The sequence below is a fragment of the Falco punctatus genome (assembly GCF_963210335.1).
Source record: "Falco punctatus genome assembly, chromosome: 9".
Classification (NCBI taxonomy): domain Eukaryota; kingdom Metazoa; phylum Chordata; class Aves; order Falconiformes; family Falconidae; genus Falco; species Falco punctatus.
In genome coordinates, this window is record NC_137589.1 from 36,685,432 (window position 1) to 36,707,107 (window position 21,676).

At 36.9% G+C, this 21,676-nt stretch overlaps 1 protein-coding gene across 3 annotated transcripts in view; it reads right to left on the bottom strand.

Annotated features, from left to right (window-relative positions):
- Positions 1 to 21,673, bottom strand: part of HSPA12A (heat shock protein family A (Hsp70) member 12A) — a 107,986-nt gene extending 86,313 nt beyond the window's left edge. The window contains exons 1-2 of one of the 3 annotated variants that reach the window (XM_080403260.1): positions 6,223 to 21,673; positions 1,072 to 1,190 (exon numbers count right to left, since the gene is read on the bottom strand). In XM_080403260.1, coding sequence (XP_080259386.1) covers positions 1,072 to 1,174 — 103 coding nt within the window. In that variant the 5' untranslated portion in view covers positions 1,175 to 1,190; positions 6,223 to 21,673. Of the gene's footprint in view, positions 1 to 1,071 lie in introns of all 3 variants that reach the window. The other 2 variants (XM_080403259.1, XM_080403258.1) reach the window with 2 other exon arrangements.
- Positions 21,674 to 21,676: the final 3 nt, after the last annotated feature.

Consider the following 21,676-nt stretch of genomic DNA (forward strand, 5'->3'; position numbering starts at 1 on the left):
CAAGTCTCATGCACTGACTCATTCTTTTGTATCACACTCTGTCACTGCCAGCATTGCACATTTTTATATGGCAGTACCATGGCTGCTCTCCCCTTTTTGGATCCCACACATCAGACGCAGGTGGTCAGTCTGCTCTGTGATTATCTGACCAGCTGCATCTGATGTGTGGGTCAAGGAGCAAAAGAAAGGTCAGGGTACTGCCATTGCAGCTGGGGAATGGGAATGTGTTGTTTAGCAGGACCCAGTGTGAACAGGAGCCCTGCTAGAAGGCATGCTCCCCTCGTAAGACTATGTGCTGCATGATTCAGCTCTTTAATGACTGGGCATATGCTTATCACCTAACCTTGCATGGAAATGTGCCCTGGCACGTGGAATTTCACATGTCTGAAGAACAGAGACTTAAGAGTTCTGTATTTATAGGCTTAGCTTTCTCACGCAATTTTTGCAAGAGAAAGAAATACAGTAAGAACTCTGAGACCTGGCTGATATTTCCTCAAGGAACTTTTGCTGACCCTGCCTTTTCCCTTATGCTATTATTGGTCAGCTCCTGACCTGAAGATGTAGAAACAACACATCTTTGTTTTATTTAAGAATTCTTATCTTCTTTTTTTTTTTTTCTCCTCGATTTACAAAGCATAAAGGCAGTAAGGAAGTACTTACGGTGAAGGTAACACCTGTGAACTGATTATGCCTACTTACGAGTCTCTCTTTGTAATAATCAAAAAATAAATTTTATAAATACATGTTTGTATGCAGTTACTTAAAATGAAAAAGGTGAGGATTTCATTGCTGAGGTTTTAAATGTCATCCACCCAAAAAAAAAGCACTGTAAAAATTTTAGCTGCTCTCAGTAGAGAAGAGCATTAAAAGCCTCAAGACTGCAGTTATTTATAAACTGTGATTTTCTAGATTCTTCCACATGTTTAATTCCCTCCCTTATCATCAGCCTTCTCACTGCTTATCACTGACAGGCATGTTAACAACTTTGGTTATTCCTAACATTTGTTTATCTGGCCTGATTTTTCATCACCTTCAGAACTATGCCAAGGAAGACCAAGAACTGAGAAATACCTCTATGCAGAGAGCTTCCATATGGTCCTGTGTACCGCTTATTCCACACTAATGGACACAGCAGGCTTCCACCGACGCATATGATCCTCTGTGGGAGTCCCATAAAATCAGGAACAGCACTGCATAAACAGAGGCATAATAAATTAGCACATTTTAACAATTTTCCTCACAAACATAACTAAAAAAATCCAGTAAAACAATGCTGAGGAAAAAACAAGGTAGGCTGTGCCTTTACAATAGTTAGGATCTTATGCTTTATTGGACAGAGGAACTCCCTTTGGCAGAATCTCTGTTGACAACCACAATTTGTTTAGAGTATCATATTTGTTGGAACACAGGCATCTGTTCTTTAAGAAATTAAATCTTTCACTACACATGAAAACCACAGTCCTTGCATGCAAGAAGGACTTCTGATCTTAAAGATGGGTCATTCCTATTACATTGCTTGGCTCCCTACAAGTAATGTGCCATTGCATTTATTCTTTATGTACTGAACCCTAATCATCTGCTATGATAGAAAATCTTTGTCCATTTTTTTCATATCATTATGTCTAAAGGTGCAAAGACAAAAAAACATATGAAACAATTTACAGTCCACCCTATCCCAAGCAATCAAATACAATTAAAGTAATAATATTATTTTGTATACAACACTGCATAAAACCCAAGCAGACATTCTGTTTAAAGCTGAAGTAGTAATTCATTTTAAAACCTTTTAAATGGGATGTGTAAGTTTTTCTATCCATCACACAAGATAGTAAGCAGTGGCAATGTGTCATAGAAAAGACATATAAATGAAAAGAGTCAAATACTTCAAAAATTCAGAGTATGTTTCAAAGACATATAGGTGTATCAATAACACCACCCCACCTCCAGTGTGTGAGAAAACTGTATGAGTATTCAGAGAAATCATGAATTAACCCCATGCTTAACCTTCTACAGCAGTCCTATCAGCAACACTGTTCTGCAGAACATAACACTTATCTGCTTTCTCTAAGTATTTTCTTTTCTACTTACAGCATTTTCAGCTGCTGTTGTTGACTGCTATTTCTGACAAAGTGAAATAAAAATTATCCCCTGCATATATTATTCACCCTTTCTTTTTTCCTATGGTCAAATGAACCCAGGCATTCATAAGTAAAAACAGCTGCAAAATTCCACACAAGGTTTGAATCCCTCTTCCAAATTGCCAGCTTCCACTCGAGAACCTGAGCCTTCCTGTTCCCGTAACCCCTTGATTTAATTTGCCACATTTCACCCACTGCCTTTGGAACAATGCAAATACTTTTACACATGCTACTGCCAGCTACAAGCAGCTTTTGCTACAGTTAATTCACTAACCCTAAAGGAACTGAATTCAGTCTTCAAAGTGATTTTACTAGTGGAGTTTTAGGCTGTATCTACCTCCCACAATGTGGCTTCACCAAAACAAGGTGGGAACTAGCTCGCCATTTGACTGTACATAATGTTGTACCCTGCATGCATTAAAAGCTTAGGAAACCTAACCTTAATGAGTTCTCCAGAACATAACTCCCCTTCTATAAACATCCCCACCAGTTCACTTCTCCTTTCTTGGGTTTTGCTCACAGCTCTACCAATACACAATCTTACACATCTACTTTAACATCACGGGAAGAAGGAATGGGATCTGCATTTCCAGTCAACCTTTAAGTAATGTATCCACACGCTTCCACTTAGAAGGGGAAATGTCTGGCAGATAAGCCACCTTGTGCAGAAAAAAATCAATGCTTTATATATCAGGTTGCCTGTGTGTCCCCTGCTCTGCACACAATGGAACTAAAAACAAAGGAACACCCTTACTTCCCAGTCCTCAACAACTTTCTTTCCTCTTCCTCCCCTCTCCCTCCAGCATTTCTAGTAGGTTAAGCAGTTCTCCCACACCAGCACAGAGGGCAGCCATAAGAAAATCTCATTATTACACCAGGCAGTACAATACAATGATAATAAAAGGAGTAAATATTTAGCCTTTCCTAGCTTCTAGATTTGCAGTCAAAAAACAGCTTAATTTTAAGGATCAGATTATTATTCTTATTACCTTCCCATCATAGAAAAGAATTCAGATATTACATTTCTGTCTTTTTAAACTGATAATCTATGTCATTTTGGATGGCAAATACTTTACTTAGTTACTCCAAAAGAGAATGAAAATTTTCATTCTTGAAAGCTTTCTGATTTCTTGCCTCCACAAAATTTATTTGGTTTCATTCTGCTATTGAATGTAAAACAGCTGGACAAGAGAAAAAAAAAAAAGGAGGGAGAGGGTGCTCTAATGGCGAGGATTAATTAAAGAAAGAGGATATCCGTGCCTCCTACTGGCAGGTTTGCAACTCTGTATTTTGCTTCAGTGGATCCTTAGCAAAATGTAGACATAGACACAGGGCAGGGAAATGAAAAACAAGAAAGCGGAGGCTGCTCTTTGTTTGGGTTTGATTCTAGCTTCCTCCTATTATATTCCTCAACTCTTTCAAGACAAGAAAAGATACACACCACATGACCAAAATTTATACTTATTTCCATTTTAAAAGAAGATTCACTCCTATAGGTTTTTTTTATATACTGTAAAGGCTGAACGCTCAACTAACCCACTGTGTTTAGGTTTCCCTGAGTGCTTCACAGAGATTTGTTAAAGATATAAAATAGCATACCAAACAATGAAAGAGCTTGTTTCCCCAACCATTTTTGTTGAAAGCTACTTTGTGTATGTTCCTATGCAACAAAAATTAAGTTTATGTGTAGGTGTTCCATGTTTTTACAAACTCTACGCTCCTTAGTTGTTATAAGATTAAAACAATTTTCTCCCTCAGTAAATGCTTCCCTTAAAAACCACTGGAAGCACATAATTCATCTGTCCATTTATAGCTTCTATTTTCTTCTAAGCACTGAGAAACTGCTGATTGTGATTGTTGTTTTCCCTTTTAAGAAGCCAATGTTTAACAAGTGACAGATAAGACAATTTAATGTTTCAGTGACCATACAGATCAATTTTTCATTTATTCTGAAGTTTAAAAGGAAAAAAAAAGATAGGCAACCAAGGTACGATTGCAGGGATTTTGTTTAGCAAATTATTCTTCTATACCCAGAAAATTTAACAGGCACTCTCATTAAACCTGCAGGGAGTTTTCAGGTAGCATTAGTCCTAGTATTTTTCAAAAAATGCATTCAGAGATTTTTCCCCTGAATCATTTTCTTCTCTATGGAATCTATCAGAAAGGTTTGGAGATACAGTACAAGTCTTTAACTGTGAATAATAGAAAAAGAAGAAAGAAAAGAAATGTATTACCACAAACCGCAGAAGATCTCGATAAAAAGATAAGTGAAAAGGGAACATTGTGCAGTTCTGTATTGGATAGAGGAACAGAAAAACCACACGTATTTGGAAAAGTGTTTGTATGGAAAAGGTACAGGACTCATATCACCTGTTAGCACTTACCCATTCCATACAAGTCATTGTAGGGTGATGGACACCTGATTTGCTCTTTCCACCCACTTCATTTCTTGCTGGTTCTTCTCCCTGTAGACCTCTTCCTTCTGTCCCTGCAGGACCCAAGTGTGCCATCTGATGTGCAACCCTATTAAGCAAGCTAGCATTATAGCATCATATGTGGGCTGGCAAAGTGTACTCAGCCCATCACGACTGGGTCCTAGCAACATGATGGCAGCACACTTCATACAGGTTCAGACAAGAAGACACTAAACACTGGTGCAATCTGAATGTAAAATCTACATGCAAGCAACCCTTCTGGAGAGAGGAGGGGGCCTTAGGTATCTGACCTGGCTGTCCTCAGGAAGATCAAGGACGAACAGAATCAGAATCTCCCTCTTTCCATTTATTCATAAGGAGACTGAACTTCGATGCCAGGACTGTTTACCTGTACCCAATCCTGCTGTCAAATAAGATCACACCCGCAGAAAGTTATGCAGTCTTCATGATATCATGCCACAAAAAAACAAAAACTGAAAGATAGCTAATCAACAGTGAATAGTCAACAGTGACATCTAAACTGTGATCAGTAATATTCAGTGTTTTCAGCTTACTGAACACATGCAAGAGATTTAAAACTTATGTCAAGGATTTTACTGTGATATCTCAAGAAATCTTACAAGAATCTTGGAAATACTGTTTGTTTATATTCACAAGTCTTATTGCCTTTACAGCTTTAAACATCAGGGAATCACTAAAAAAAACCAGAACTTTAAATTCAGAAATGTAAGAAGCAATCTTAGAGATAAGCCTGGTCAGGTGGGGGTTGGGGTTTTTTTGTTGTTGTTGTTTTGGATGGTTTTTTAATATATAAAACATGAAAGCTACTAAAAATAGCAGAAAATTCCCATCTTTATTCCTTAAGAAGCAAAAGGTTTTTCTGCCTTTGGCTCATTTTACAGATAGAAAGTAGAATTTAAAATTCCAGGGATGGATATCTATGAGAATAATTTAGAACATGGGTCTATAGATAGTAATTTTGCCCAAGTATTCACTACAAGATTTTTTCCATGTGCTTAACTGTTATTCTCATGTTTAAAAATGTTCCAGATCTTAAACCATATTAATGAATGTATTTCTATGCAAGTTTCGCAGTACAATAGAATTACATCACTATTAGTACCCTACAAATAGCCTCTGGATCTGCTAAATGCTACAAGCAGACTTTATTGCCTCATATACTACTCTTGACCACTTAATTAACTACCACAAAAGCTAATTAATTAGACATCACAGTCTCTAATCGTTCTGGAATTTGCTCTATTATGTTCAGCTGGAATATCCTCTTTCCTCAACAGACCCCCTAAAGTTTAGATGAACACAATGAAGCACTCCGGGTTTTTAATTCTCAGCTTTCCAGATACTCAAGATCAGGGTGGGAATATTTAGACTGATATTATTACAGATTTTCCCTGTTTATCTCTGTCTTTACTACAATGGATGTTTTTGTGAACTTGGAAGACTTCAGCCTGTTTCAGTGTTAGCGTTCTAACATTTTAACCTAACTTGCCAAAAAATCTTTCTTAAGAAGTCAAGAAGAATTCCAGCAGTTTAACTCAGCGACTGCCTACTGCTAATACATCACAACGTGCATGTCACATGCACAGGTACTTTATGAAGCAATTTATCAATTAAACTCAAAAGCTTACCTCCAAAATTTTAAACTGTTTTGTCAACAAGATGGAGCCAGTCTGTAAAGTCAGCCTGTGTATCATGGTGGAATGAAAGTACCAATGAGAAACAAGCTGATAAATTGGTTTGACTAATCATTAAAACCCATCTAGTGTAATCGTTTTAGCCGATCTCATTTAAGTCATTCCGTGAAGCTGCCAAGAGAGTTCAGGGACAGGTCGATCTTCTATTCGCATCATGCAAGGATCAGCAAGATAAAATCCGATCAGTTACCTGAGCATTGTTGCATTTATATGTAATTATTCCTTGTTGTTTTAAAGCTTCCATCTGGAGGAAAGAAATCTGTTCTGCTCCTGACCTTTTCAGACCTCATGTCACTGTATTTAGCTTTAACAGATGGATTCTACTGATCTGATATGAAGATAGAAATAAAAGATTGAAAACATGAAAAGAGTGGGAAAATATTGAATCATTAAAACCTTGAATCATTGCTAACTGCAGGTCAGTGGGTGAATCTTCACTGGATTCATGGGTCATTGATCAGGCCTCACAGTTTGTTCCTGCCCTAAACTGCAAAGAATTAAAAGGACTCTATTAAGGAGGTGACTGGCACTACCGTCCTCTAATGTGCAAGCTGGTGAAAGCAGGAAGGACTGCTAACACACACTGTAACTCCAAGGCCATGACTACTCCTAACAGACAGATATAGTCTAAAAAAAGTACCAGTTTTGAGCAACACTCAGATCTACCTTGTGGGAGTGAGAGCAATTGCTCTGAGCAGTGCAGATTTCTGCAGAAGAGCAGAATTCTTCCTATCTGTACATGTCTTTTCTTCCTGTTGTTGAACAGACCGAGTAAATAAACCATAACTTTCTTGCAGATTCCTGTACAAAACACTTCAATAAAAGGGTTTATTTTTCCGCCCGGGAAAAGAAAATAAAAAATTTAAAAATTGCAACAATCTATAGGAAATAATGAAAGAACTTCTCAGAATAATAAATAAATGAACTAGCTAGTCACAAGGAAAGGAAGCAACTAAACTTTTGCAACAGAAATATTCAGCTTGGGCACACATTTTATGCTCAAGGAGTAAACTGGCAAAGAAACATTTCTGAATCTTACAAATGGAGAGGGAATCCAGAGCAAAACCTGATTCTCTGTCCTTGGTTCAACAGTTTGTCTACTTCATGAAGATTAACTTTGAGGCAGGATGCTCAGATTGACATATGCTGCAGGTTAATATAAACCTACATAGTTTGGAGTAAGCTACAGCAGCATGAGTTTCTGGGCATATTCCCAGAATAGTACAGAGCAGAGGAAATCTGCCTGTAAAAAGCAGCCTTGTCCTCCCCACACCCATCTTAAGATTCATTAATTATACATTTTAGGCTATCTGATGTGCTGGAATATGTGGATATAATAAAACAGGGAGACAAAGACAGTTTTCAGTAACTGTCTTTAAAAAAAAAAAACAGCATTACTTCTATCGTGTTCTGCTTTTTACAACTGTTCTCGTAATTGGAATAATTTCTCATCACAGCTTCACCTTTCCAGGAACTGCTCTTTAAGATGTTAAAAATTTATGTTTGATATGTACTTTTTTTTTCAGTAACTGATTAGTAGGTTATAACAAGAACAGCAAATAAAATTTTTCAGCATGCAACAGAAACCAATTAACTACTCTCAGACATACGTGTATTTCTGAAACCTGCTGAGGGTCTGTGTATTTTATGACAGTAGACACCAAGTCAAACTACATATGAAGACAGAATACAGAAAATTCTGATTTGATATTATCAAATTGGTAATTGGTATTTTTTGTATTGCCAGTGCACATTTGCATAATCATAATGCTCCCATTGGACCTATCTGACAAAAAGTATGTGTACTGTCATTGTCACCAGCTTTCCAAAAGCAGTCAACTAAAAGACTAAAATTCCTTTAGACTGCAGGAAATTAGGAACACAGAAACAGCAAGCATTCTGTTGCACACTCTTTGACTCCAAGTATCAACGAAACAGCTCTACATTCATAAAACAAGGAAAACTACTTTAAAAAAAAATCCCATCAAAAGAAAAAAACATCCCATCTGGAAATAACCCTGTGGGCTTGCCACCTAGCCAGTAACTTTTCTGCATGCCAAGTTCTTTTTATGACAATGTAATGAAAATTAGATGTACACTACAGAGCCAGAAAGTAGATCAATCAAGATATTGACTAACGTGATTCATTATCTTTTCTAGTTAAGTTTTCTCCTGAAAGAAATGCATGTCCCACCATTACTTTCCTATTTCAATATTAATAACTTTTGAATATTGGTGTAATAAACTATGCAACACAACTTTTAGGTCTCCCTATTTGGAATGTCTTGCTGCTAGTTGTCCTCACTGAAAATTAATTTTCATTAAATTAAAATATTGGAATGGAATTAACTTCAATTGTTCTTGCTCTCATGAAGTATTAATAGCATCTCAGCTGTCAGTTCCAATTTTCTACTGTTTCAAAGATACAATTTTGTTGAATGCAACAGAAGAATATTTGTTTTCTCCAGAGCAGAATGTCTTTGGGGTTGTCTTTTGGATCAGAGATAAGGGCAAATAATAATAAAAAATTTAAGAGAGCTTAACATCATTAATAAGAAAGGATGCAACCGTTTCCTATTATAGTCTTCCTATTTAAAAAAAAACAACACACCCTATCATTACATTATGACTACAGCTATCAAGTGATAGAATTTCCTTTATTGTTTCCTGTTCTTAATATTATTGAGTATTATTAAGCAGTTGTCTGTTATTATCCAACTGCTACCTTTTACTTCAGCAGTGGCTTCCTTCCATAAAGGCTACAGCCATTCCTGCACATAGTGACTTTTATGTAAATAGGGGACAGTTAAATTCATCAGCTTAAACTGAGGAGTCTGAAATCTAGTTGCAAGATCTGAAAAACAGAAAATCTTCTCAAAGTTAGATTAATCTTAGACTGAAGAAATCTAGTAAATTATGTCAACCTTGATCAGTCTAATGCTTTGTGATATTGCTTGGCAAAGCATCTTGAAATTCTGAGTTATCTATACAAAGGTCAGCACTGTGTTTATGTTTTAAGGGCTATTTTCTCAGCTAACACAAACTAGCATAACTCAGCTGAAGTCAAATTGCTATTGATAAGCCAAGTGAAAATACCCATTTTAAAAAAGCCAATTCCCGATACATTGATGATCTGATTTTACAGTTGTCAGCTGTCAAGACACCTGAAATTGGCAAACTATCACAAGCGTGTAGCCATATATGAACATGGCCAGTGTGCTACTTAGAAAGAGGTGAGGTCAAAGGAAAACTTTATTTATTCTGGTTTTCTTGTTGTGTTTAAGAAAATACTACTACTACAGTAGTGATGAAATAAAATTTTGAACATATCCTAAGCTTTTTTTGTGGTTGTGGAAGCACTTTATGTTTTTGAGGGTTACTCAGGGTGTTTTGATGGAGATATTTAATATACAAAAATAATAAGGAACAGGTTTGCAACTGAGAAGTAGAAAAGATTTTATTTATGGAATGATCTGCATTTACTCTTTCTCCTTTTCATATCTGTGACTGCCCAGTGCCTGGTTTCTAGAACCAGTGCTGTTTCTGCACCAGTGCCTAAGGTTTATTTGGGGAGGAAAGGGAGAAGGATTGCTAATGATCTCCCAGAGATAAATGAAATTGCTGATTTAGTCAAGCTCATTCTTGACCTTGACACAAGATGGGACAGGCAAAGGGAAGAGCTCAAAATAGAGCAAGTGAAAGAAAGGAAGATCAAACAAATGCTCAGGTCTGGCCAAGACCCCCCCCCACATTCAGCTAACACCTGGCTGAGTTAGAAAACATGACCAGCCCAACCTTCCTGTTGGAACCGATTGAAGCTGTCAGCTCCCGGCTTGTCACCCACTGCATCAGGAGGCCCCTGGGCTGCCACAAGAGCCCTAATTAGGCAGAAATGGCACTTCGGCAACTGACCCGCCAGGACCTTTGGCAAAGCATTTAACATCATTAGTTAACATTTTTATTAAAAAAAGTGTGAATGTAAATGAACAGCCAATGCATTTCAATAGGGTTTGTCGGTGGCTCTGCACGCCCCCCCACTCTCCCAACCACACACACACTTTTTTGCATGAATAGTTCACTTGTTTTCTCTAAAGGGGGATGGGGATGTAGAGAATGTTTTTCCAAGGGAGCTAGACATGTTCAAAGCAGAAGCAAGGTCTTAAACAATCAGACACAAACTCTTGCCTTTTGGGGAGTGTGTTGGTGAGTGAACAAACAACTAAATGCAATCTTACCTGCAACATGCCTAAGGGGACATCTGAAAGGGAAAGTACGCATAACCCACACTGGAACAGATACACAATCACATATTCACCTGATTGTTCTAAGTGTATTCATTGTATTTTTGTTCTTTTCTGTTACATCCAAGAATTGGTACCTAATCCAGTAAGACCGCAACCCTTTGCCGGAGCTATCAAAAGCTACAGCAATGTAAAAGAATGAATGTCTATGAGTACACTGTCCTTTTCTTTCCCTGTCATTTTTTTTAATCATTGCACATTGCTTTTGACAGAAGATTCTAAAAAAACCCACACTCACATATTAACAGCCCACCTTAGTTCAGACTTCACTGGCAGCAACTTATGTGTGAAAAGTTATTTATTCATACAGAAGAATGTACAGCCTTGAGATAGTTTATTAGTCCTCAATTTTTTCTGCAGGTTCTTTAACTAAAGAGTTTCTGTAATTTATCAATACTGGAACAGATCTTATCTTTGGAAATAAGAGACACAAGAAAATGAAATAATTGCAAACATACTTTTTTAATAAAGAACTTAATAAAGTTCCTTTGAACAGGACTTGGAAGGGTCCCCAGATATTTTATGTCTGCTTCCCATGTACATGCCCTGATCCTTGCTCCTTTTATTTCTTTTGAACCCATTAGCTCCCTCTTCCTCCAACAAAACTTCGCACCCGGGCTGTTTCCTTAGGCCATATAAAGACTGTATATATTATCTTAGGTTTTGGAATTTGCTTCCCCAGTCTATAACAGCCATATGTTGCCAGCAACACTTTTGTTCCACCAAAGAAAAGATTTTTTCATTTCTTAAGAAATGGTTCCATTACATTGTAGCTGCATGGACTCTCACTTATACCTTCTAAAGTAAAGTACAAAGATAAGAGATTAAAAGAGATCTTCCACATAAGGTACTTGGGATGAAGGTGCTGAAGGTGTTGGTTCAAAGCCTAAGTTATTAGACTTGCTCTGCAGCCAATGGAAGTCTCAGATCCACATAATAGAAACCAAAATAACAGTATTTTAATTTTCTCAAACATTGGCATATCCAGAGGTTCTGGTCCCTAACTGTTTCTAAGCCACATAAATGCCATATCAGGAGAAAAAAAAACCCTTGGCTGTGCACTTTACTCCTATTTGTTCAGTTTGTTTAAAAAAAGCCAACCTTCCCCTTCATCTCTGACCTCAGTACAAATGGAGAAGCACTGCATTTCTATACACCTGATGGAAACCCAAAAGACCATCTCCTCAGACTACATCAGATGCCTCAAAAATCTCCCATTCTGTGACTGAGATGCAGCAAAGGTTGTATCCAAAAACCCAGAATAAGGCTACACCAGGACATACCTCTACCCCACAGTACAGATGCAACCACTGTTAAGCTGTTCAGTTTCTCTTTAGGAAACTTCTGTCTTGTGTTTGTGCTATGCCTAGTACAAAAAGGCCTGATCAGAACTCTGCATTAATAATAACATTTATACACAACGACAAGATTTGTACATGCAGAGAAAACAAAAAGAATGTTACAGACATACATGGTACACATGAATATGCTCACACTCACAAGGACTGTCTGTTCACAGGATGGGTAAAACCTTCTCCTTTGTAAATGCTTTGGGATCTATGGATTATGTCACATATGTCCTTACTGTCTTTGGGTGGGTGTGTATGTACACAAAACAAGTACTTTCATTCTCTTTTCAAAGACAACTAGCATTCTAAGACACTTTAGAAACAGTAAAGCAATATGGGCTTCTAAATATAGATTTTTAAAGTACAATACCAAGTCTAGAAATCCATGTGGGAAGCCTGGCTTGATCTTCTGACTCATCTCTGAGAGCAAGCAAACAGCTAATTTTGGTGCTATTCAAATCATAGTTTACCAGTGAATTAACAAAACCAAAATCCATATATTTCTTTCTAGAGCAGAAATAAGAAGATATAAATATTAAAAAATATGTATTTGCCAACAATATTCACATGGTCACATGCCCATCCCAATGATGCAGGTTTTTTAAAGGTCGTTAGCTTAAAGGAATGTTAGTAAAATGAATAAATGCTCTTTAGGAATCGCCAAAAAAGTTGAATCATAAAAAGCTCAGAAAGCTGGTAACAGTAAGGTGTCTATCTCTGACCCCTTTTCCCACCTCATGACTATTTTCCAGTCTAGTTCTTTATTATGGCTTCTCCTCTCCTGCTAGGAACTAGAGGGGTGGGTGAAGGGAGAGAGGTGACAGATTATTGAAAAGTTCATGCTCCATGCCTAGTTTCGGCACATTTTCTGCAGGTGCCTTGTACTATGGCCACAACAGGCTCTGGAAGAAGGGATTCAGACCTGCCATAGCTACAGGAGGCAACTCCACAGCTTTGTTTTACAGGTTAACTTGGTCGGCCGCTGTTCTGAACCCTGCAGCACAGGCACCCATTAATGAGATGAGCCCCTTTTCCCTTTGTTTGTTCCTCCCTCTTTTGCCTTTTTTTTTTTTTTCTTTCTGCAATGATTTAACTTGATCGTATTGGTTCCTTTCTAGTGGGGATTGCTCCAACGATCAGATAAGATAATTGCCTGTAGAATACTGCTCAGCAACAACTATTACATCCTTGGCTGAAAATGTCAGAGCAATTGAAAGCTCTTAGTGAAGTTCAAGAACAAGGAGGCAAAAAAGAAGCAGCTCCTGTGTACAGATGTATCTCTGTATATACAGCAAGTTTGCAGTGGCCAGCTCTCCTGGATGATCTTGCTTTATAAGCACCATTTTCAGCATTTTGTATTTGCATTGCTTTTTTAAGCAACTAAACAAGATAATCATGCTCCCAGCAATTAATGTAAGGAAGTATTTCTCTCATTTACTTTGGATTTGTATGTCATTTACTTCAGCTTTGGAAGAAAATGCTATATAATCACCTGTTTTGCATTTTCCCTGCTTCTTACTCCATTTCTTAGAAACCAAAACAAATGCGATTTCTCTTTGATCTTAAAATATTGTCTGCATACAGAAGATGCTGAGGGAAAGCCTGGAATGGCTTGACAAAGTGGGTGGAGTTGCTGAATAGCGCTGAGTCTAATGCCATTCTGATTTAGTCACCTGCTAGCGACAGTGACTTGCCAAATCCTCAAACAAGACAATGTCCTGCGTAGCTCTGCTCTGTAGCTTTATGAAGTGATAGCTGACAGAAGAACACTAAACCATAAAAGGTCATGTAAATATCAGACTCTGTTTCTAGGTACAATTAAAATAATGGAAACAGTCTGGGCCAGTATCTAATTCATTTCTTCATGTGAAACACACGCTGTCACTTCTAACAAACGTGATGTTACACACCAACGAACAACCAGGAGTGCACCCAAAGACATTATGCTTTTTATCACTAAAGTACGTAGGCTCTAAAGATTCCATATGAAATCAAGATCTCCATTTATTTGAATGACAATACAAATAAGCAGGAAAAAATCCACACTTCTAAAAATTTACTCAGAGCAAAATTAGAAGAACCACACAAAACCTCATCCTTCATATTTTTCCAAATCACATTTTTTCTATACTACATATGCACTGTCATCAATAATACATCATCACAAAGTCAGAAACATCAGGGTTTTTTTACCATAAATTCCATAAAGAATAAAGAGCTTTTCAAGCTTCTTAAGAGTTTTGCAAAAAGGATGGAAAGCTGGATCAGCAATTGGATCACTACAAGCTTTTCATATACTGAGTTGCTGAGAAATCACTGTAGGGAAATTCTTTATTCTTTGGTAAAGAACTTCAACACAGGCAACTACAGGATGGTTGTTTAATGTAAAATCACCAGATTACAAGCACTCAAATCAATGTGACTGATATCTGGAGAGATCCAGGCTCCAATCCTGCAATATAATTGAACAAGGCTTGCACTAGCATAACTACATTAAGCAGAGAACCAGATGCACAACCTGTTTACACACTGAATATTTCACAAACTGAACTACTGTTTTAGAGCTAATTCCACAATTATGTTATATTATATGGAGCTATATGTGGTAGGGCTTGCTCCCTGATAGTCTCAATGAATTGTAGTATAAGTATCCAGTTAAACTAAGCAGTGACTTCTAAAGTCCATTATATAACTTACTCAGAATTACTTTAAAGCTTTTGCTGGATGATATGTTTTACAGCAGTGAAGTAAAAGGATTCAGCAGATGCAAAAGATCATTTCCTCTTACTCTTTTCACAAGTATAGTTTGAAAACTCAATAATTGCAATAGGCTCAATTTTTTCAAACAGACAGTCCCACAACTTGTTTGTCAAAAATAAAGTGGCAATTCCATTTAAAACTTCAACATCAAGAACTGTGACATGTGAAACTGAGAATAACTGATCTCTCTTTGTGTCTGAAGCTTAGGCTAGCAGTCTGACTCTGGAGCCCTTGACAGAAACTCACACTTCTAGAGAAAAGCTGCAAGTGGTAATTGCTACTGATGCTTGTCCTGAAACAACATGGCCTTTGAATGAACTCCCATTACAGGGCAGACTACTGCAGCAGTTTCACAAACACTTCATGGCAGTCCTAAAAAAAATGACCATTTATAAGTAGGAAACACAAAAGAAAAGCTCTACTATCTTCTGACAAGTAGCCAAGGAATTTAAGATGTTCCTGTGCTCTTTTTCTTGCTTGTTAATATTCAATGCTCGCAGAATATGGGTAGAATTAAAATACAAAATTGCAAATTGGGAGCTCTGCTCTTTATTAGGATATTTTGCTGCAAGCAGGCAGCAATTCATCTCAAGTTAAAACCTAAAAACCTTTCAACTTGTAGATCATATGCAAAAAAACAATGCAGTGCTTGGCATACACCGGAGGTCAAGAGTAGATGATCCGATAGTCCTTTGTGGGTTTAAGCTTGTAAGTGCTAGGATACCATTTAACTTTAAAACAGAGTGATAGTAAACACTTCTCAAAATAATTTCATTGTTATTTATTTATACACTGCTTGCACTGCCAGCATGTTCTAGGTTATGTGTGATGGACTGCTTCCCTCCATGTGAATGGAGCAGGTAACCGAGAATTAATAAACTGGCACAGTCAAAAAATGTAAACATTTTACACTCTGACACATACAGACGTGTACCTTTGGTACTACTCTCGGATTGATCACTAGGCATCAGCACCTGACAATAATACATTCTCCTTCTTTGCTGAGAAAAGTGGTGAGTTTTATGATGGATGTTTGGACATATAAGGTGTACTGATTGCTTTCTGGTTGGAGCCTGATGTGTTTTACATACTGCCCTCACTGCTTCACAAAACACACAATTGCAGATGCGCTATCTTGCTCCACTTCTAGAGGGTTTTCTGACAAAAAAACCTTTCTAACAGTTCCTCCCCTCACCTTGCTTTCATTAGCTATCTGTAAGAAATAAAGACTAGCAAGCAACAGTCCCGTATCATGGGTAAAGGTACATTCTTATCAGTGCAATATACAGTGAGTATTTTCAGTGGATACCATGCATGGTTTTTTATAAATATACAAATCCTGACAGAAATCTAGAGTCTGACACTGAATTCTAATCTTAATCACAATTCCAGTTATGGTCCGTCAAACCATAATCTTTCTTACACTATCATCATCAAATACACCATAACCAAACACTGTTATGCAATTCCATCAGTGCAATTAATGCAATTACTGGAGTAAGTCCTGCACAGGACACAAAGATGATTAAGGAACTGGAGTATCTTTCATAATAGAAGAAGCTGAGACTGCTGGAGCTCTTCAGCCCAGAGAAGAGAAGGCTCAGGGGGCTCTCATCAATGTGTAAAAAACCACATGGGAGGGAATGAAGAGGAGGAAGGCAGACGGCTCTCAGTAGCGCCCACTGGCAAAACAAGAGGCAGGCAGCACAAATTTAAAAATAGCACACTCAGTGTAAGATGAGAATACAATTTTTGTTCTGAGTGTGGTCAAACACTGGAGCAGGTGGCCCAGAAAGGTTATGGAGTCTCCCTCTGGGAAGATACTCAAAACCTGACCGGACACATGGTCCTGGGCAACCCGCATGAGCTGACCCTGCCTGAACAGGGGAGATAGAGTAGATGATCTCGGGAGGCCCCTTCCAACCTAAATGATCGTGATTCTGTAATTTACATCATAATATAGCTTCAAGAAAGAAAGATCAAGTTTTGTGAAAACTCGTTTGAGAGCTGTACCCTTGTGCTCTAGGAAACTGAAATATTGGGTTAATATTAAACAGCATTTTCTTCTAAACATCATCATGTTAATTACCTTATTTATTTGGTATAGTACTTGATCATTCTGTAGCACCAAAAATATTTTCCAAAACCAAGTCATATTCAGAAGTAGAATATTTCTACTTTTGCCCATATGTATTTGATTCTTAAAACATGTTTATCAATGTTTACAGAAGAAAATGAAGGGAGGTTTTGTATTAGAAAATGTCACTATGCCTGTATCAGCCACTGCTTAATTTTAGAAAATAGGGCTATCTGAGATCTGAACTAATCTTCTCTGTGCAAATGCACCATCCCTGACTATTTCTCCATCATATTTTTCCAAAACACTGCAAACCCACCAGACTGACTTCATGTTCATAGAACTCTTTAAATTTCAAGCCATTCTGAAAGAAATGCTATGGATTTACAAGTCTCATTGACTTTCAATGGAAGTCAAAGGTATTCAAGCTCACTCAAAATCTGCTGCTTTCAGACAAGACACACTAGCTTTTAATAAAATTTTATCAATACACAGAATTTATAAAAACATTATTTTGTGGATGAACACGCACCCAAGCAGTAATGCCAGTCAACAGACTGGGTTTTTACAAAGTACGGTATATTTCATTGAATCAGCTGGATGTTATTCAAATGTATGGCTGAGTATCTTATATGAAACCACAAATATTATGTATTCTTCAGAAGTCATACTCTGAAAAGCTTTTCAGTTTACAATCACATCTAGTTTCAAAATGTGCATTTTTTTTAAGAATAGGAGCAGTACTTCCTTTTCCTTTTATTTTCACTCATTTTTTAAACCGAGTCTTGAACAGAAGGAAACTATTAAAGATAAAATTATCTATTTTCCTCTACTTCCATTGTTATCTACATAATTCATGCAGCATTTCCTTAGTCTCAAGGAAACTATTTAAATCTTGTTTATAGCAAAAAGTAGGATCAAAATGTTTATAAATGTAATATAACTTTCATAAAATATCTGAAAATTTTGGGGGGTATGCAAAAAATACTGGCAACAGGAGGCAAGATTTTTGAAAAAAGAACACCATCTTTTTGAATTAATGAAACCTAAATTAGTGCAATGGAAAAAATTAAGTCAGTTATATATTCGTATGATCTTATGGGCTTATCCCAAAATGATAGTCAAGCTTTTGCTCCAGATGGTGCAATAGTGTTTGTGACATCCACTTTGAACTGCAATCTAGTTATGTGTCAAGCAGGAGAGTCTATTATTCACAGCATCAGTGCTGGGGAAAGAAGGTTAAAAGTTCAAGACATGCCCCAAGTGATTAAGGTTGCAAAAATCAGGAGAGATACCATGGGGAAGAAAAAATGCCATTTGCCCTTTTCTTCCTTACTCAGTTTGTTGCAAAAATATGTGTTTAAGCAAAAAAATCATCACAGGAAAACCCCAATTCTCAGTAGTAACACAAAAATTACCCTTTTTTAAAAAAAAATTCCTTAAACCTCTCTGCTACCAGCTTCACTTTTCCTAGAAAGAAACAGAAAGGCTTGTCTTACAATCTGTTGGCAAGTTAGGGGACTTGAGAACTCAATTAAAATGATTTCTCACTCATGATATTCACTTCAACTATTACATACTTGCAAGTTACTCCGATTTCAAACTTTATTTTTCATGTATCCCAGAGATCACCACCAGTTCATCTGCACTAGTCAGGTTTCACTTCTCAGTCATGTAAGCTTTTGATCTCCTAACCAGTAACAGACAACCCACAGATTGTTTCCAACCACCCCAAAAGTTTCTGTATTTGGAACTGCAAGTACTGCTTCTCAAATAGTTCAGCAAATTTAAGGGGTTTCTAAGCAAATATAAAAGGAAAGAGGAAGATGCATAGCCTGAAGGGTGAAGCTAAAAAAATTTGGGTTCAAAAATATCTTTTGCAAAGTTCCTTATAGTAAGAGTAATGAATGGAAACATTTACAAAAAAAAAAAAAAAAAAAAAAAAAAAGATGCTTTAGTGCTCAGAACCTTTAAAAAGGATATAAAATAATTCTTTTCAGAAAGGTATCTCATTTCAACACACAGGTCAGAAAAGTCAAAAAGAGTGATTCCCTTCTAACTAATACATTATGTTTTCTGCCTGGTGTTTGAACTGCAGATTCAGACTAAAATATTAAGAAAATCATTCAGACCATAAAAAAAGAGATGGATGAATAAGAAAAAATTCTTCTGATCTATGTAAAATTAAGTTTTTCTTTAGCAGTAATTGCCCAGCCTCAGAACTAGAAAACTTAAGTGTAAACTAGATGATCTTTAAGGTCATCTCTGAGTTTGATTGCTGGCTTGTATAAATTGCAATTTTATTATGGCTACATTGCCACGTATCTTTGAAATTATACCAATACCTCATATGCAGCAACTGATGCATAAGCACACATTTTTATTTTCATGTCATGGAAAATATTTAATGTGAATTTCACAGAGCCTTGATAACATTCAGACTGTGTACATACTTGTAAGTGTATTAACATTTCAGAGTATGATATTGATATGCTGACAAAAGTCCCTATAATCCATCATGTCAGGGTCCCTGAGCTAGGTAGGCTTCAATAATGCCTTAAAGTTCCTAACAGTTACTTCAAAACGCACACACAAATCATATAGTAAACTCCTGATATCCCAGACTAAACCTTGCATCCATCAATAATCTATGCGTTACATTAAAAAAATCTACACACTACAAAAACCAATTATATCATAGAAATTTGAGGACAATCTTCTGTAAACTCAAAAATCAGCTCAAAAACTTGTCTTTAAATACTGTGCATGCCAAATCACCTTTAGAGTTAGAATGATAAATCAAAGCCTATCAGGTCTCACACTTTAGTTCAACAGGTTCCTTTGGAGAAGACTAGGCTCACCGTCACACAGCAGGAGCTGAACAGACGCACAGGAAGAATCCTCAAACTTTAGAAAGAAATTAGTACTAAAACCCAGTCAACTTGAAGCAACCATTGGAGCGGAGAATAATTACTCAAGGCAATTGAACCTTTATATGAGTACTCTGGAAATTAAAACAATAATACTAGAGGAAAAAGAAAAAAAGAAAAAAAAAGAAGAAGAGCTAAACACTTATTAGAAATTTCCATATCCAGTATATATACTACTCAAGTTCTTGGAAGTTTTATATCTATACTCAAAGCCCGATCTAAATGTTATATACCAAAGCTTTTGTTTACTCTTGTGGATAAAGTTATATTTAGCTTTGTTACTGAGCTTATCGTTCATAGAATACAGAATATAAAGAATGAAAAGAAACACTACAGAAGCATTTTAAGTGTAAAAAGAAAAAAATCAGCAAAAGCCTTTCTTATTTAGGAAATTAAAATGCCTCAAAAACAGTAACACACAAGAGTATTTTTACCACCAACAAAAAAGGCAATTGTGATTTTATTAGAAATGTCATGTAGTTTCTATGTACCCAGACCTGACTTCAAAGAAGACCCTGTCAGTGGAATGAGCACACATTACTCTTCTGTGAAATCCTACAAGAACACAGATGGCAGTGACACCATGATCTTAATTGATTTAAGGGTCAAGTTTATATCTTTAAAGTGACATTTTAGAACAGAAAAAAGCAAATCCTTAATGCAACATTTAATTATACTTGTATTATACTTGTTTTTAGAGTGCCCAAAATTAGCACCGCATATAAATACTCAAGTGAGATATAAAGCATCTTGTGAAAAAAAGAACACACACAAAAAAATACATCATCAGTGAGGAATAGCTGATCATAATTTATTTCCTGGCAGAAAAGTTATAGAAAAGGCAAGAGGTGAAAAAAAGATATGTACAGCTGCTTTTGATAGAAACAGAAGACCCATTTCTCTATCCACCCAAAAAACTACATGATCTGAAAGATTTGAGGACAAAATTTTCTGAGAAAACATCAAAACACAGTGTTACAGAACACCCCTAGGAAAGTGATAATTGCAAGCTTATACAGATGGTTTTGTACATTTTAATGTAAGTGAAGCATCTTCATTGTTTAAAAACAACAAAAGAACTACTGTAGGGCATAATCTGTACCTGGTCATTTCTCAAAGGCCAGAGTCACACCCATCACAGGCATTTCCTCACTAGGTTTGTTCCTTGGGGCTTGCTACATACATCTTGATTAAGAAAGTTTTTAATTACGCCTTAGCCTGTTAGCACCATGGGGCAATAAAACTAAGAGAAATAGAACTGAATTCTTTTAATTCAACACAACTGTTAACTAAACACCAATTAATTACACCCACACAAGCCTAATGAAGATAATGGGGTTGCAGAGAGTTCACCAATGGTGTGAAGTGGCTTGCAGTATCCTAACCTTAATCAGTTAACTATCATAGGATAAGCCATCCTCTTTCTACATGCTTACAATTACTATTCCTGTTAATGGAAATTATGTGGCCATACAGATAATTCATGTAACATTCACTTGATCATGAACCAAAGAGATAAAATACTTGAGAGGAATCCTCACTAGCATTTCAAACAGTTTATATATATATATATATAAAAAAAAAAAAAAAAGGAGTGCAAAGTTATTATATGAGTATCAATCTTCTTCAACTCATTGCTTCTTTCCTAAAGGCAAAGCTGATGAGTTTCTTTCCCCAGAAGGCTGATCAATATCCACAGAGCAATACGTGAAGCTGTTTCTCCACGGTGCATCTTATTTAGAGCCCTTTCCAAGGCAGAAGGTGGGAAACTGACTTAGAGGCATTGGAAACTTATCAGAAGGTACAGCTCTCGCACCGGCTTGTGTTAGCTAGCGTACACCAGCACCTCTACATCCAGAAGCTTGTTCTTCCAGGAGGATTGAAACTGGAGCCTCCTGAGCCAAGCACATGCCCACAGCACAGACCTGGGACTGCTCCACTGCTGCCACCAGCCCACCGACCCTGCAAGCC